This window comes from Manis javanica, chromosome 13 (assembly GCF_040802235.1).
Source record: "Manis javanica isolate MJ-LG chromosome 13, MJ_LKY, whole genome shotgun sequence".
In the NCBI taxonomy this organism is placed as follows: domain Eukaryota; kingdom Metazoa; phylum Chordata; class Mammalia; order Pholidota; family Manidae; genus Manis; species Manis javanica.
Window position 1 is genome coordinate 87903447 of NC_133168.1, and position 16199 is coordinate 87919645.

Consider the following 16199-nt stretch of genomic DNA (forward strand, 5'->3'; position numbering starts at 1 on the left):
GCATTGATGGAACCTGCCCAATAAATCAAGCTCAGAGAATTCACATGAATTTCCCCAAACCACAAAGTTAGAGAAAACAACTCTCAGTTTTCAAACCTATGTTGAATTATCCTGAGTCATGACACTTAATCATTGTAGCTTAACTTCATAAAGAAAGAGTCAGCCATTTAGACTCACCTAGTATCACAGAATTCCTATACTTTGACTCATTTTAGAAGCACAAGCCCAAAAGAGATGACATGAAAACCAAAAGGAGATGTTCCTCAGAGGAGTTTCCTCAAGGCCCCCTTCATGTCTCTGTTCCTCAGGCTGTAGATGAAGGGGTTCAGCATCGGTGGGACCACAGTGTACATCACGGAGGCTATTGCCAAGTCTGTGGAAGAGTGAGTCAATGCAGAGCTAATGTACACCCCAAAACCTGTCCCATAGAACAAGGCAACAACTGAGAGGTGACACCCACAGGTGGAAAAGGCTTTGTATTTTCCCCTAGCTGATGGTATTCTCAGAACAGAGGATACAATCTGAAAGTAAGAGCAGATAATCCCAAGGAGGGGAACACTCCCTAATAGGCTGGTGACTACATACATCAAGATGGTATTGATGAGATTATCAGAGCAGGCCAGCTTAATGATCTGCGCAAGGTCACAGAAGAAGTGGTGGATTTCCAGGTCCCTGCAGAAGGACAGCCGCAGGACCATCAGACTGTGCAGGAGGGCATCCCCTACACTGATGGTCAGGGAGAGTAGGACCAGCCAGCTACAGAAGCAGGGCCTCATGATGACGGCATATCTCAGAGGATGGCAGATGGCCACATAGCGGTCATAGGCCATTGCTGCAAGGAGAAAGTTTTCCACGCCTGCAAAACTCAGGAAGAAACCAACCTGGGTGACACAGCCGCTGTAGCTGATGGATTTGCTCTGTGCCTGGATGTTCACCAGCATCTTGGGGATCGTGATTGTGCTTAAAGAGATGTCAGCCAGGGACAGGTTGCAGAGGAAGAAGTACATGGGGGTGTGGAGGTGGGGGTCACAGCTGACGGCCAGGATGATGAGCAGGTTCCCCAGGACGGTGACCAGGTACACAGTCAGGAAAAGTCCCAAGAGGACAGGCTGCAGTTCTGCGTCTTCTGAGAGGCCCAGGAGGAGGAATTCTGCTACACCAGTCTTGTTTTCTGATTCCATGTGGATGAATCTATTGGGAAAAGTACAGGTGATAGGGCACGTAACAGATGTACAAGGATCCCTTATTTTAGAACATTCTGGCATCTCTATTGTGAGATGAAGAAAATATTACTAATCTTTTCGTTTGCTTTATGCCTTTTTCTCAGTCTCTGTCCCTTCTCAACCTCTTTTGTCTCTGTCGCCCTCTCACCTATATTACCCAATTAACCAAACATACTTCACCCTTTTCCCACATTGAGCCAACTAATAGGATAAGATAGGAACCTTGAGAAATCACCAGAGTTTCTAGTTAGTAAGCCAGAAACTCAAAACCAAGCAATATTAAACTGTGTGTTAGAGCAGAGTTTTTCAAGCTGTGCTTTGCATACGAATCCACTGGAGGCCTTGTTAAAACCCATTATTTCTGACTCCACATTCAGAATATGAGATTGAGAAGATAGGGAAAGGAGGTGGAAATTTGCCTTTCTAGCAAAATCCCATATGTTGCTGCCAGTTGTCTGGATTTTACTGTGAAGACCACAAACCTAGAGCATAGAGGGTCATTGACAGGTTGGAGCAGACTCAGTATAGTTAAGGTGGAAAATGGTGACTTGATTCACCTATACTCTCTAGAGTGATTTGGGTGGGCATTCAAGTCCATGACTCAGTAAAGTCTCTTCATTCTGAATGGTTCATTAAAATATGTCCACTTCATTCCTCCTGTCCATTTCACTATCTTCTTACAGGATTCTTATCATAAAACCCTTGCTATAATTGTTTTAATTAATAACTGTGTTATCAGATGTCATAACAATAAATATAGAAAGTATTACAAACTGCTCTTACTTTTGCTGATGCAGTATGTCTTGCCAGGCATGGTCAGCTCTTTTCTCCTACTAATTTAGTGTCTCTACTGACCCACGAGCAGGTGTTTGTACATCTTCCCGATGACCCATGCCTCATATAAAGACAAAGGTGAAGCAGATAGAAAAAGTTGACGTTCCATCAAGAAGTCGTCGGTGGATTTGAACTTAGGCTTCCAAATTCTGGAGCTGAACTCATAATACCATGTCCTGTAAACTCTGCTTTGTGCAGATTTGGGTATCCTGAAGGCTGATGAGAGTTCATCACTTGCCTTTTGAAAATTTCTACCTGAATAAAGGCACGAGTGCTTTCTCTGAATTTGAGGTTCTTCTAATCTCTGACCACACAGGTAGTATGTGGCAGGTGACAGCATGCAAACACCATCCACACTTTGGACCTGAGATCAATTTTAGGATATGTATGGTACTGGAAACTTGAAGCTGTTATGTTTGGTATGTCAGTGAGATTCACTTTTCTCCAAGTATTAGAATATTAGAACATTCTCATAAGGTGACACATAGCACACCTCTATTTCCCCCAAACTGAAGAACTGAAGTAAAGAGGAAAGTGCATTGTGTCTGGAATAGAATGACAAAAAACAATTTTAAGCAAACAATTAGTTCAAAGGAGAATCCTAAGATAAGAAAAATGAAATCTACTGACACAAGTGTGCTGGCTGTTCGAAAGGAGTGTTACTGTGATAGTAAGAAAAGGAATTAGCTTTAGGAGGCAAAAAGGAAATTGAAAAGTGTATCTGGATATTTCAAGTGCCCTGATTGTGGGACTTAAAAATTTAATCAATACAAATGCATGGTTGAGCCTGGTGAGTGTGAAGTACTTGTTACTTAAGACGATCATGATAATTGAACAAGAATATGAGACTCCTTACTTTTAGGAGTTAGTTACTTCATCAGGAACACACACACACACACACACACACACACACACACACACACACACACACACACTCCAGGATATACAGTAAACACATGCAGATTGTTTTCATTTAACTTCTAATCACATTTTTTAATGCAAAGCAATAGAAAAAGTCAATATAAAAATTAAAATTTTAAATTAAGAAGAGTCATAATGACCTCCATTCATAGGTAATTGATTCTAAATATATTTTCCTTTTCCTTTATTCATTTTTGGCAAGCTGAAAGGTGACCCTTCTTTCATTTCCCAGTTTTTATGGTAGACTATGGAAATAATTGATTCCATGGTAACCAGCAGTTTGATTCTCTAGTTTTCTGGTTTTTGTGTTTTTTTTGTGGCACTTTTGTCCGTGATACATAATCAGCAGACAATGCTAGGGAAAGAAATTTTGAAAATCAGTCATGGAAGTTCAGATCTTTGTTCTGGGTTTGTTAGACCCAATTAAATGATGGGTCAGGCAGCATTGGCAACTTATTCCCAAAGAGATACTTAGTTTACATATCAGGAAAAAGCAAAGGTACTCCTATTGTCTGTGTTTTGGTGAGTTCCTAAGAATGTAATCATTGATCACCTAAAAGAGGCCAGAGGTAAGTGGCAATATCTTCGGTGCATAAGTGGACCTTCCAAATATTCTTCTTAGCCTACATTTTAGGAAAAACCTGCAAAGGTGTCACTCATGTGCCCAGCAGATTCGGATATAATGTCTATAACTGAATGTCCCTAGGTAAGCTTTATTTCACCAGAGAGGAAATATGAAAACAAGCAATCATAAAACATACATCAAGATTTCAGCTCAGAAATACTTACATTTATTTCTGTCTACACAACTTGCTTTGCAAAAAAGGAATTTTTTTTGACTCTGCAAGAAGTCTCAATCTCTTTTGGATAGTGGGAAACATCATAAAACCTTATGGAACTGTCCAAGGATGAGTAATGAGTAGACAAAATCACCAACCAGATTTTGGTTTTAAAAAATTATACAGTTAATGTCCTGGCACATTTTCCTCTGTTTCAAATCACCAACCAGATTACTATTTTCTATTGTGATCTGTTTCTGTCTTGGACACGGTGCACCAATTGCCATGGATCATTATAGAGGGGAAGTTATAGGTGGGACAAGGTGTAGGAAGAGAGAAAAACAGAGAACATATTGACTGTAGAACCATAAATTTTAGAGAAGCATGGATGGGCTGAAATGAGTCTTCTAGTGGGAATCTTATTCATATAGAGAAACAGGGGGAGAGAGCAATTTGAATGAACAGCAATGATTGATGCTTATTTCCTATGGACATATAATAACATGTATAAGGAATTCAAAGGAATAAGAGACCTAGATGTATTGACACAAATAAAGAAAGTTCCAAAGAGCAGGTAATTTCCTAACAAGACCTTTACATCATGTTTCACTTCAAAAAAGTTTTAAAATAACACATATATGAAAGCTTTAGTTACCTAACAAAGATACTTCAAGCATAAAAAAAGTACAGAGAAGACAAAGCCCTGGGGATTGACCAATAAGGACCATTAAATGAACTATCTTGCCATATTATTTTCAGCAGCAGGTTTTTAAGAAATAAAATAACACATATTTATTTTTCTGTATCCTAACCTGCAAAGGTGTCACTCATGTGCCCAGCAGATTCGGATATAATGTCTATAACTGAATGTCCCTAGGTAACTGAATGTCCATGGGGACAACTACCTGTACATGGAGGCATTATTCCTGTGTTTTTCACACACTGAATCAGTGTCCATAAATTGTATATTTTCGTATTTTAAACTTGACATATTGTACATGAATTTGGTTTTAAAAAATTATACAGTTGATGTCCTGGTACATTTTCCTCTGTTTCTTTAGTTTTAACTACCCTCCAGTGTCCTGTTACATCACATATATTCTCTCTTCTCGAACTGAGAGGCATTTTCATTATTGCCTTTTACATACACTTGTGAGCACACACATAATGTATAAAACAATTGTAAATAACACATGGAGGACAATTAAATTAAGACTGTGGTTGCCTTCTGGAAACAGAGAGGATATATTCATGTTGTATTATTACTTTAAGAAAGAACTCTGATGGCAGAATGTCAAGTCTTACTAAGTCAGGAAGCAGGATCCAGGCTTATTTGTTTTCTTTTTTTTATACTGTTTTGCCTTTTCAAATATTTCTCAGAGTCTTAAAGAGAAAGAATTGTACCAGGGTATAGTTTGGGGTCTGCCCCATTCTCTACCTCCTCCCTCCCAGAGTACACATAACCAGGAAGCCATGTCAAAACCAAAGATCTCTTCTAGCAGGGGGTATCCTAAGCCAGGAGTGGAAAAGAAAGGAGAGGCTAGCCACACACCTCTGCCCCTTGCCAAGGAAATTAAAGAAAATGTTAGAGAATTCTAGCACATTCTTCAAAATTGAGCAAGAATAGATTGCTCTTGAGGATGGAAACCATCCCAGTGTTTTAGGATCACAACTGGTGATTTTTGAATGAGAGTTGCAAAGGGACAAGCCAGTAAGTTGAGAAGGTGGTGGACCGTTGGGTAGGCACCTTGAACGTGACCTATTCTGCTCACCACCTGTATGTATTCGTCTCACAGTTCCTGCCAAAGGCACTGGTGAACAAAGACCTGTCCCTGTTGCAAAGCATGAAGTAGGGGGATTTCAGATTACCTGGGTGCCAACAAGGGAAGGCATTTAGTTCTTTCCTGGGTGTGAAGGAGAAAAATGGAAAGCTCTGTAATGAGGGAGCACACTGCAAGATAGTGAAGCACTTGGGTTTTTCTGCAGAAGCATTGGTCGCTGGGACCAGGCTCAGGTGTGCTGTGTATGACCTGACCACAGCTGTTGAGTGGGTGGGTGGTCACGGGAAGAATGGTTGCAGTTTCTGTGTCCCTTGGGACTTCAATATCCAAAGCGCTTAATTAGTCAAACCTTCTCTGCTGTGATCAAAGGGCAGCACAAATCCTTTAGGAGCAAAGCTCAGAGATGAAGAACTTCGGTTTGTGTGATTCTCTTATTCTGAGAGGGCAAATGAATGCTGTCTCATTCATCCACATTGCTTGGATCACGTTCTTTTGAAGTCACCTGCTCAGCCAGGCACATCTTTCTTTGGTTATTGGATTCTAGCCTTTTTTTCTATAGTATATTTAAGCGCAAAAATCCTGCTCAAATAATATCATGAAAACTGGTACTATATTTAAGCTCACAAATAGTTTTCTTATATGGGTAGATATGCATTACCTGGATAAATATATGTGATAATATAGGAAATGTACCTTAAAAATTCAAATGCTTAGGGCTAATTTTATGCATGGCTCATTGACTATTGATTCTGCCTGTCCACATTATATTTAGCAGTTGCTACTATATTCTATGCACTCGGATGTAACAGGCTTTGGTTCTCTTTATAGAATTTCACTACCATTTTTCCCGTATTAATGTTAATGGCTTCCATATTTTTTCACATGATGGACCATGGGTTGGAATTATTGTTCTTAGTTGTCAATATTGTTGCAGTAAATTACAAATTATCAGATGACACATCAACCTGTGATACAGCATGACTTTGAGAACATAACTGTAAGATTTGGGGCCTGTTGTTATGACAGTTTCCTGCAGCTGACTTTTGTAATACAATCGTTAAGACAGGGAGAGGTATGACAGACTTATTGATTGGAAGGGAGAGCCCAGAGAAAATCCAAGACATGAATGAATGCGTTATCTATTGCTGAAGAGGTAAATGGATGAACTAATAAAAAGGTACAGGAACATTAAATAATTTAGTATCTTACCTGACATCAAAGTCAAAATGAAAGTCCAAGTGGATTCATGCCTCAAATATGTAAGTCCAAATGAGAAATCTTTTATTTTGAGCTAAGTATAGGTATAGGAACAATACCTACCAAGAATAAACCATCAAAGAAAATATTAGGAAAGTGAACTCTATTATAACTAAGCATTTAGGTTCACCAAAACCATTACAAATGATTTACAATACAAAACACAACATATTGAAGACATTTTCAATGTGTATAACTAACAAAAAATACTATCTCAGTTAAATAAGCTTTTACAAATTAATAAGAAAAAATAGGTAGAATAATAGAAATACTATAAACAGATATTTCAAAGAAGAAAATAAAAGGCCCATGGTATTTGATAACATTTTGTCTCATAATAAGAGAAATCTAAGTTCTTTAGAAAATATATTATAACCACTAGGTTGTTAGAGAAAATGAAAACATGTTAGAGATGGAGTAGATCTCAAGAAAAGTCTTGTGGAATGAAACCTAGTTCAACCTCTTAGGGAAACTATTTAGAACTATGCAAAGGAGAAGTACTCCCATGTACTAAGTACCTACACTCTTAATATAAAATTTTCTCTCATTTCTACCAAGATGCCTGTATGAGTTTAACCAAACATAAAACTTCATAATAGCTGAACACAGCCAAGCATTGTATCCACTTCAGAAAGGATAACTATTTTGTGACAGAAACCTACACTATGTAAAATTATATGGCATAGATAATGAACAAATTAGTGCTACCTTGAACAACAGGTTTGAAACACCATGGCAAAATGATACAAAATCAAACAAGACACAGATTTCAAACCTTTCAATTAAACTTTTAATAAGCTCAATAAGAAGGAAGTTTATTTTTTAAAATATAGCTAATAACTGGCATAGGGATATATACAGGGGTTTATAGATATATATAAGATATGTGATTAAATCCTGTGAATGTGCCAGTGCTTAGATAAAACACCATCAAATACTGCTAATTTCATAGAATTCAACCTAGAACAACATAAAATAATGGCCAAAGTAGAATTCAGGAGAGTGGTTATCCCTGGGTCAGAAAAGGTGTTATGATCTGGAAACTCTTCAGGTATGGGCATACTTTAATTCTTAACTTGGAAATGGGTGTATTTCTTTTCATCATATTGCTAGTCTTTAAGAGCTAGAGATCCATTTTAAATATCACTTTATATATGATATTTTAACAAGTAATATTGAGATAAGACCTTTCATCTTCCAAAATACAAACACATCCTCCCATGTTCTTTTAATATTCAAGTCAGTTTCTCAGACTTCAGGGTACATCAGAAACCCATAATGTGCTTATTTAAAAACTCATCCTTTGGATGTCTCCCCGGTAGTCAGTTGTTCTCAGGTGAGATATGGAAATCTGTGGCATGAACAAGGGCCCCAGGTGATCCATTCCTGCAGGTGTTCCATGAATTCCAGTTGAGGAGGGGCTGTAAAAGACACCAAGGCCAACAGGGAGGGAGCTGTTCATCAATAGTGGTGCTGAAACAGTACCTCTGGTCCACATTCACGAAGGCTATTCCTTGATTCTTCCAGGGATATCTCCATCTTTCTCTTCTTAACACATATCTAGAAAGCTGCTTCTTTCTGATGGTCCTGTGTATTTGTTCTTGTGGGAAAATTATGGCCTCTAACCCTATCAGTTTATTTTCTCCGTGTATAATTTACATTCAACTTCCTCTCCACAAAAAGCACTGTGTTCTTCATAAAGTTTTGCTGAAGAGACCTAGTTATACAGCCAGCTCTTGAAGATTTCAGTCATTCCATTAATTTCACTCAATCATTTCTCTGTGTGGATCTCACATGGAGGAGTAAGATACACAACAAGAAGAGTTAACTAAAAAGATCAGTAAAAAGTCAAAAACATTATTCTCAATAAATTAATGGGAATGAACCAAAGCAAGTCAATTGCCAGAAGAAAAGATTAACAACCATTACCCTGCTTACTCAATAATTAGAGATTTGCATATATTACTCAGATGAGAAAAACCACAATAAAGGTAAACAAATGTAAATACAGAAGCAGGTAGTAAAAATATATGATAGCAAAAAGATAGTAAGACTTGCATATAGACAAGATATGAAAACTTATGATGTATGTTAAATGTTACTGAGTGTTTTTGAGTCAAGTATTGTATTGAGTGCTTATAATGGGTATTAGAGTTGCCCCACAGTGATGTACCCTATTAGTCATTTTAAAGCTTTCATCTTATTTTCCACACATCAGTAATTAGATTAAGTAGGGGTGTATGACCTTATTCTCAATTCCTGACTGAGGCATTATGGACAATAAGTGTCATGTGACATGAAGGAAAAGCCAGTTATCAAATAACCCAGAGGAAGACAGACACTTTTATGTTCTCTGGGCATCATGACCAGATATGAAACTTGCACCTGCTGCCAGCAGGTAGAGTCAGAATGAAGCCGCCTCATGGAGAAATGAATGAGTCTGTATTCTCTTACATTCACATATTCCATACCTCTAAAGTCCATAAAATGATAATTATCTTTCTTGCATGAGAATATTAGAGACAGATTTTCTTTTGCTTACTAGAACCAAAGACATCTTCAACTTGAAGTTCACAAATCTCATCTTTGTCTCAATACACTGAGATAATATAACTATATCAATATTACAATGATGAATCTATATATGCTGGATTCTGATACTGCTCCAGAAAGGCAGAGTTTAATAGAGACAACTCTCAGTAATGACCAGGTCTGGGTATGAAATAGGCTTCCTTGCCTCTCAGGCCTAAATCTGGAGAAACATTCACATGATATCAGTCTTGGAATAAAGTGTAAGCAAGTCTTTACCCAAGACTACAGTCTTCCTCACAGCCTATCCTAGCCCTCTCCAACATGTCCACTTTATTCTAAAAATGTTGTCCGACAAAATCCCTATAACAGCATCCCAGGAATCGAGTTCTACTTCTATGGATGAAGCCTAAAAACTGGAGCTCAGAAACTTGAAGTCATTTGTCAAACGAAATACACATAGCCCATACACTGTCTACTCATTTTAGAAGACCTTGGTAATTGAAGAATTAGGAATTCTGTAGAACAACTTTCCCTTTCACTCATTCTAGAAACCTGATCCAAAACAGTAACATCACTAAGTTATCCTCCTGATGAGTTTCCTAAAGGCCCCTTCATGTCCCTGCTCTTCAGGCTGTAGATGAAGGGGTTCAGCATTTGAGGCACAAACCACAATGTACATCATTGAAGCCACAGCAGTCTTTCTGTAAAAGTCAGTAAGAGTAGAACCCCCAATCCAGTCCAATGGATCAAGGAAAAAACTGAGAGGGGAGACCCATGGGTAGAAAAGGCTTTGTATTCCTCCCCCTGCCCCTGCTGTTGGTATTCACAGAACAGATGAGACAGCTTGAGTATAAGGGACAATCACCCCAGAAAGAGGAACAACTCCACATAAGCCAACCACAAAAAAAAAATCATGATGGTGTAGATGAGGGTTAACAGAACAGGCCAGCTTGATGACCTGATCTAGTTCACAGAAGTAGAGGATTTCCCAGGCCTTGCAGAAGGAGAGCTCTAGCACCACCAGACCGTGGGGGCAGGGCATCCCCAGTGCTAAGGAGCAGAAGGACCAGAATGAGCAGAACACGAGTTGGGGGTTCATGATGAGCATTTACCTCAGTGGATGGCAGAATGTCCACATAGTGGTGGACATAGTGGTTAGGCCATTATTGCAAGAAGACAGCTTTCAAAACAAATAAATACAGGACAAAGCAGACTTGGGCAATGCACCCTATGTAACTGATGTGCTAATTCTGAGCTTGGATGTTCACCAGCATTTGGGGGATCATGGTCGTGCTTAAACAGATGTTAGCCAGGGACAGGTTGGAGAAGAAGAGTAAATGGGGGTGTGGAATTGGGAGTCAGAGAAGACATCCAGGAAATGAACAGGTTTCCCATTGTGTTGACCAGGTACATTGACAGGAAACACTGAAAAGGAGGGATTTCATTTCTGGGTCTTGTCACTTCCATGGGAAGGAAACCTGAAACGTGTTTGTCAGGGAGGTGGCTCGGCTGTGGCTTCCTGACTGGGAAGGGCTGTTGGGTGAGGTGGTCACAGACACACTATTTGCAGTCTCTGCATCCCAGGGGGCCCAATATCTGAAACTCCTCATTAAACAGACTTTCATTGTTATTCAATAGGTCCCAGGAGAGTGCAAACCCTTGAAGACTGAGACTCTAGAAGGGAGGCATTGGCGATGGCTTGTTCCCTACCCTGCAAGTTCAGGTGCTCACCATCCATTTCTGTCTCCCCGTTTCACACAAGTAGTGAACACACCAGCTTTCTCTAATTGGACCCAGTCTGCATATTTTTTTAAATAATTATTTTTATTATTTTGAAGAACATTATGTTTATTAGGCTTTCCCCTACCCCAAGTCCCCTCCACAAACCCCATTACAGTCACTGTCCATCAGCATAGTAAAGTGTTGTAGAATCATTACTTGTCTTCTCTGTGTTGCAAAGCACTCCCTATCCTCACCCCCCACATTATACATGCTGATCATAATACCCCCTTTCTTCTTCCCCGCCCTTATCCCTCCCTACCCTCTCATTCTCCCCAGTCTCTTTCCCTTTGGTAACTGTTAGTCCATTCTTGGGTTCTGTGATTCTGCTGCTGTTTTGTTCCTTCAGTTTTTCTTTTGTTCTTATACTCCACAGATGAGTGAAATCATTTGGTATTTGTCTTTCTCTGCTTGGCTTATTTCACTGAGCATAATACTGTCTAGCTCCATCCATGTTGTTGCAAAATGGTAGGATTTGTTTTCTTCTTATGGCTGAATAATATTCCATTTTGTTTATGTACCACATCTTCTTTATCCATTCATCTACTGATGGACACTTAGGTTGCTTCCATTTCCTGGCTATTGTAAATAGTGCTGCAATAAACAGAGGGATGCATCTATCTTTTTCAAACTGGAGTGCTGCATCCTTAGGGTAAATTCCTAGAAGTGGAATTCCTGGGTCAAATGGTAAGTCTATTTTGAGAATTTTGAGGAACCTCCATATTGCTTTCCACAATGGTTGAACTAATTTGCATTCCCACCAGCAGTGTAGGAGGGTTCCCCTTTTTCCACAACGTCTCCAACATTTGTTATTGTTTGTCTTTTGGATGGTGGCCATCCTTACTGGTGTGAGGTGATATCTCATTGTGGTTTTAATTTGCATTTCTCTGATGATTAGCGATGTGGAGCATCTTTTCATGTGTCTGTTGGCCATCTGAATTTCTTCTTTAGAGAACTGTCTGTTCAGCTCCTCTGCCCATTTTTTAATTGGATTATTTGCTTTTTGTTTGTGGATGTGTGTGAGCGCTTTATATATTTTGGATGTCAACCCTTTATTGGATCTTTCATTTAAGAATATATTCTCCCATATTGTAGGGTACCTTTTGGTTCTATTGATGGTGTCCTTTGCTGTACAGAAGTTTTGAGCTTGATATAGTCCCACTTGTTCATTTTTTCTTCTGTTTTCCTTGCCTGGGGAGATATGTTCATGAAGGAGTCACTCATGTTTATGTCCAAGAGATTTTTGCCTATGTTTTTTTCTAAGAGTTTTATGGTTTCATGACTTACATTCAGGTCTTTAATCCATTTTGAATTTACTTTTGTGTATGGGATTAGACAGTGATCCAGTTTAATCTTCTTACATGTAGCTGTCCAGTTTTGCCAGCACCATCTGTTGAAGAGACTGTCATTTCCGCATTGTATGTCCATAGCTCCTTTATCATGTATTAATTGACCATATATGTTTGGGTTAGTGTCTGGAGTCTCTAATCTTTTCCACTGGTCTGTGGCTCTGTTCTTGTGCCAGTACCGAATTGTCTTGATTACTATGGCTTTGTAGTAGAGCTTGAAGTTGGGGAGTGAGATCCCCTCCACTTCATTCTTCTTTCTCAGGATTGCTTTGGCTGTTCGGGGCCTTTGGTGTTCACATATGAATTTTTGAACTATTTGTTCCAGTTCGATGAAAAATGTTGTTGGTAATTTGATAGGAATTGCATCAAATCTGTATATTGCTTTGGGCAGGATGGCCATTTTGATGATATTAATTCTTCCTAGCCAAGAGCATGGGATGAGTTTCCATTTGTTAGTGTCCTCTTTAATTTCTCTTAAGAGTGTCTTATAGTTTTCAGGGTATAGGTCATTCACTTCCTTGGTTAGGTTTATTCCTAGGTATTTTATTCTTTTTGATGCAATTGTGAATAGAATTGTTTCCCTGATTTCTCTTTCTATTGGATCATTGTTAGTGTACAGGAAATCCACAGATTTCTGTGTGTTAATTTTGTATCCTGCAACTTTACTGTATTCTGAAATCAGTTCTAGTAGTTTTGGAGTGGAGTCTTTAGGGTTTTTTATGTACAATATCATGTCATCTGCAAATAGTGACAGTTTAACTTCTTCATTACCAATCTGGATTCCTTGTATTTCTTTGTTTTGTCTAATTGCTGTGGCTAGGACCTCCAGTACTATGTTGAATAACAGTGGGGAGAATGGGCATCCCTGTCTTGTTCCCGATCTCAGAGGAAAAGCTTTCAGCTTCTTGCTGTTAAGTATGGTGTTGGCTGTGGTTTTATCATATATGGCCTTTATTATATTGAGGTACTTTCCCTCTATACCCATTTTGCTGAGAGTTTTTCTCATGAATGGATGTTGAATTTTGTCGAATGCTTTTTCAGCATCTATGGAGATGATCATGTGGTTTTTGTCTTTCTTTTTGTTGATGTGGTGGATGACGTTGATGGATTTTCGAATGTTGTACCATCCTTGCATCCCTGGGTGTCGTGGTGTATGATCCTTTTGATATAATTTTGAATTTGGTTTGCTAATATTTTATTAAGTATTTTTGCATCTTTGTTCACCAGGGATATTGGTCTGTAATTTTCTTTTTTGGTGGGGTCTTTGCCTGGTTTTGGTATTAGGGTGATGTTGGCTTCATAGAATGAGTTTGGGAGTATTTCCTCCTCTTCTATTTTTTGGAAAACATTAAGGAAAATGCGTATTATATCTTCTCTGTATGTCTGATAAAATTCCGAGGTAAATCCATCTGGCCCGGGTGTTTTTTTCTTGGGTAGTTTTTTGATTACCGCTTCAATTTCTTTGCTGGTAATTGGTTTGTTTAGATTTTGTGTTCCTTCCTTGGTCAGTTTTGGAAGGTTGTATTTTTCTAGGAAGTTGTCCATTTCTTCTAGGTTATCCAGCTTCTTAGCATATAGGTTTTCATAGTAGTCTCTAATAAATCTTTGTATTTCTGTTGGGTCTGTCATGATGTTTCCTTTCTTATTTCTGATTCTGTTGATGTGTGTTGATTCTCTTTTTCTCTTAATAAGTCTGGCTAGAGGCTTATCTACTTTGTTTATTTTCTCAAAGAACCAGCTCTTGGTTTCATTGATTTTTGCTACTGTTTTATTCTTCTCAATTTTGTTTATTTCTTCTCTGATCTTTATTATGTCCCTCCTGCTGACCTTAGGCTTCATTTGTTCTTCTTTTTACAATTTTGATAATTGTGACATTAGACTATTCATTTGGGTTTGTTCTTCCTTCTTTAAATAGGCCTGGATTGCTATGTACTTTCCTCTTATGACTGCTTTTGCTGCATCCCACAGAAGTTGGGGTTTTGTATTGTTGTTGTCATTTATTTCCATATATTGCTGGATCTCCATTTCATTTTGGTCATTGATCCACTGACTATTTAGAAGTGTGTTGTTAAGCCTCCATGTGTTTGTGAGCCTTTTTGCTGTCTTGGTAGAATTTATTTCTAGTTTTATTCCTTTGTGGTCTGAAAAGTTAGTTGGTAGGATTTCAATGTTTTTGAATTTACTGAGGCTCTTTTTGTGGCCTAGTATGTGGTCTATTCTGGAGAATGTTCCATGTGCACTTGAGAAGAATGTGTATCCTGTTGCTTTTGGGTGTAGAGTTCTATAGATGTCTATTAGGTCCATCTGTTCTAGTGTGTTGTTCAGTGCCTCTGTTTCCTTATTTATTTTCTGTCTGGTGGATCTGTCCTTTGGAGTGAATGGTGTGTTGAAGTCTCCTAAAATGAATGCATTGCAGCCTATTTCCTCCTTTAGTTCTGTTAGTGTTTGTTTTACATATACTGGTGCTCCGGTGTTGGGTGCATATATATTTATAATGGTTATATCCTCTTTTTGGACTGAGCCCTTTATCATTATGTAGTGTCCTTCTTTATCTCTTGTTACTTTCTTTGTTTTGAAGTCTATTTTGTCTGATACTAGTACTTCAACCCCTACTTTTTTCTCCCAAATGTTTTCATGAAATATCTTTTTCCATCCTTGACTTTTAGTCTGTGCATATCTTTGTTTTTGCGGTGAGTCTCTTGTAAGCAGCATATAGATGGGTCTTGTTTTTTTTATCCATTGAGTGGCTCTATATCCTTTGATTGGTGCATTCAGTCCATTTACATTTAGGGTGGTTATCGATAGGTATGTACTTATTGCCATTTCAGGCTTTAGATTCGTGTTTACCAAAGATTCCAGATTTCTTTCCTTACTATCTATGAGTCTAACTTAACTCACTTAGTATGCTGTTACAAACACAATCTAAAGGTTCTTTTCTATTTCTCCTCCTTTTTCTTCCTCCTTCATTCTTTATATATTAGGTTTCAGATTCTGTACTTTTTGTCTATCCCTTGATTGACTTTGGGGTTAGTCAATTTAATTTTTCATTTGCCTCGCAATCAGCTGCTCCACCTTCCCTACCATGATTTTACTACCTCTGGTGACAGCTATCCAACCCTAGGAACACTTCCATCTATAGCAGTCCCTCCAAAATAGACTGCAGTCATGGTTTGTGAGAGGTAAACTCTCTCAGCTTTTGCTTATCTGGAAAATGTTTAAGCCCTCCTTCAAATTTAAATGATAATCTTGCTGGATAAAATTATCTTGATTCCAGGCCTTTCTGCTTCATGGCATTTCATACATTATGCCACTCTCTTCTGGCCTGTAAGGTTTCTGCTGAGAAGTCTGATATTAGTCTGATGGGCTTTCCTTTGTATGTGATCTTATTTCTGCCTCTGGCTGCTTTTAACAGTCTGTCCTTATCCTTGATCTTTTCCATTTTAATTACTATGTGTCTTGTTGTCTTCCTTGGTTCCCTTGTGTTGGGGGATCTGTGGATCTCCATGGCCTGACAGACTATGTCCTTCCCCAGATTGGGGAAGTTTTCAGCAACTACATCCTCAAAGACACTTTCTATCCCTTTCTCTCTCTCTTCTTCTTCTGGTATCCCTATAATTCAAATATTGTTCCGCTTGGATTGGTCACACAGTTCTCTCAATATTCTTTCATTCTTAGAGGTCCTTTTTTCTCTCTGTGCCTCAGCTTCTTTGTATTTCTCTTCTCTAGTTTCTATTTCATTTATTG

The 16199-nt window shown here is 38.5% G+C and overlaps 1 protein-coding gene across 1 annotated transcript; it reads right to left on the bottom strand.

The window, feature by feature from the left end:
- Nucleotides 1-263: 263 nt before the first annotated feature.
- Nucleotides 264-1181, bottom strand: LOC108396135 (olfactory receptor 7G2-like). The gene has a single exon (XM_017658865.3). The coding sequence runs from the start codon at nt 1179-1181 to the stop codon at nt 264-266; it is 918 nt and encodes a 305-aa protein (XP_017514354.3).
- Between the last annotated feature and the right edge of the window lie 15018 nt (nt 1182-16199).

Bases quoted from the DNA above. Each gene is read 5' to 3' on its own strand.
- LOC108396135 (XM_017658865.3), bottom strand. From the start codon at position 1,181: ATGGAATCAGAAAACAAGACTGGTGTAGCAGAATTCCTCCTCCTGGGC.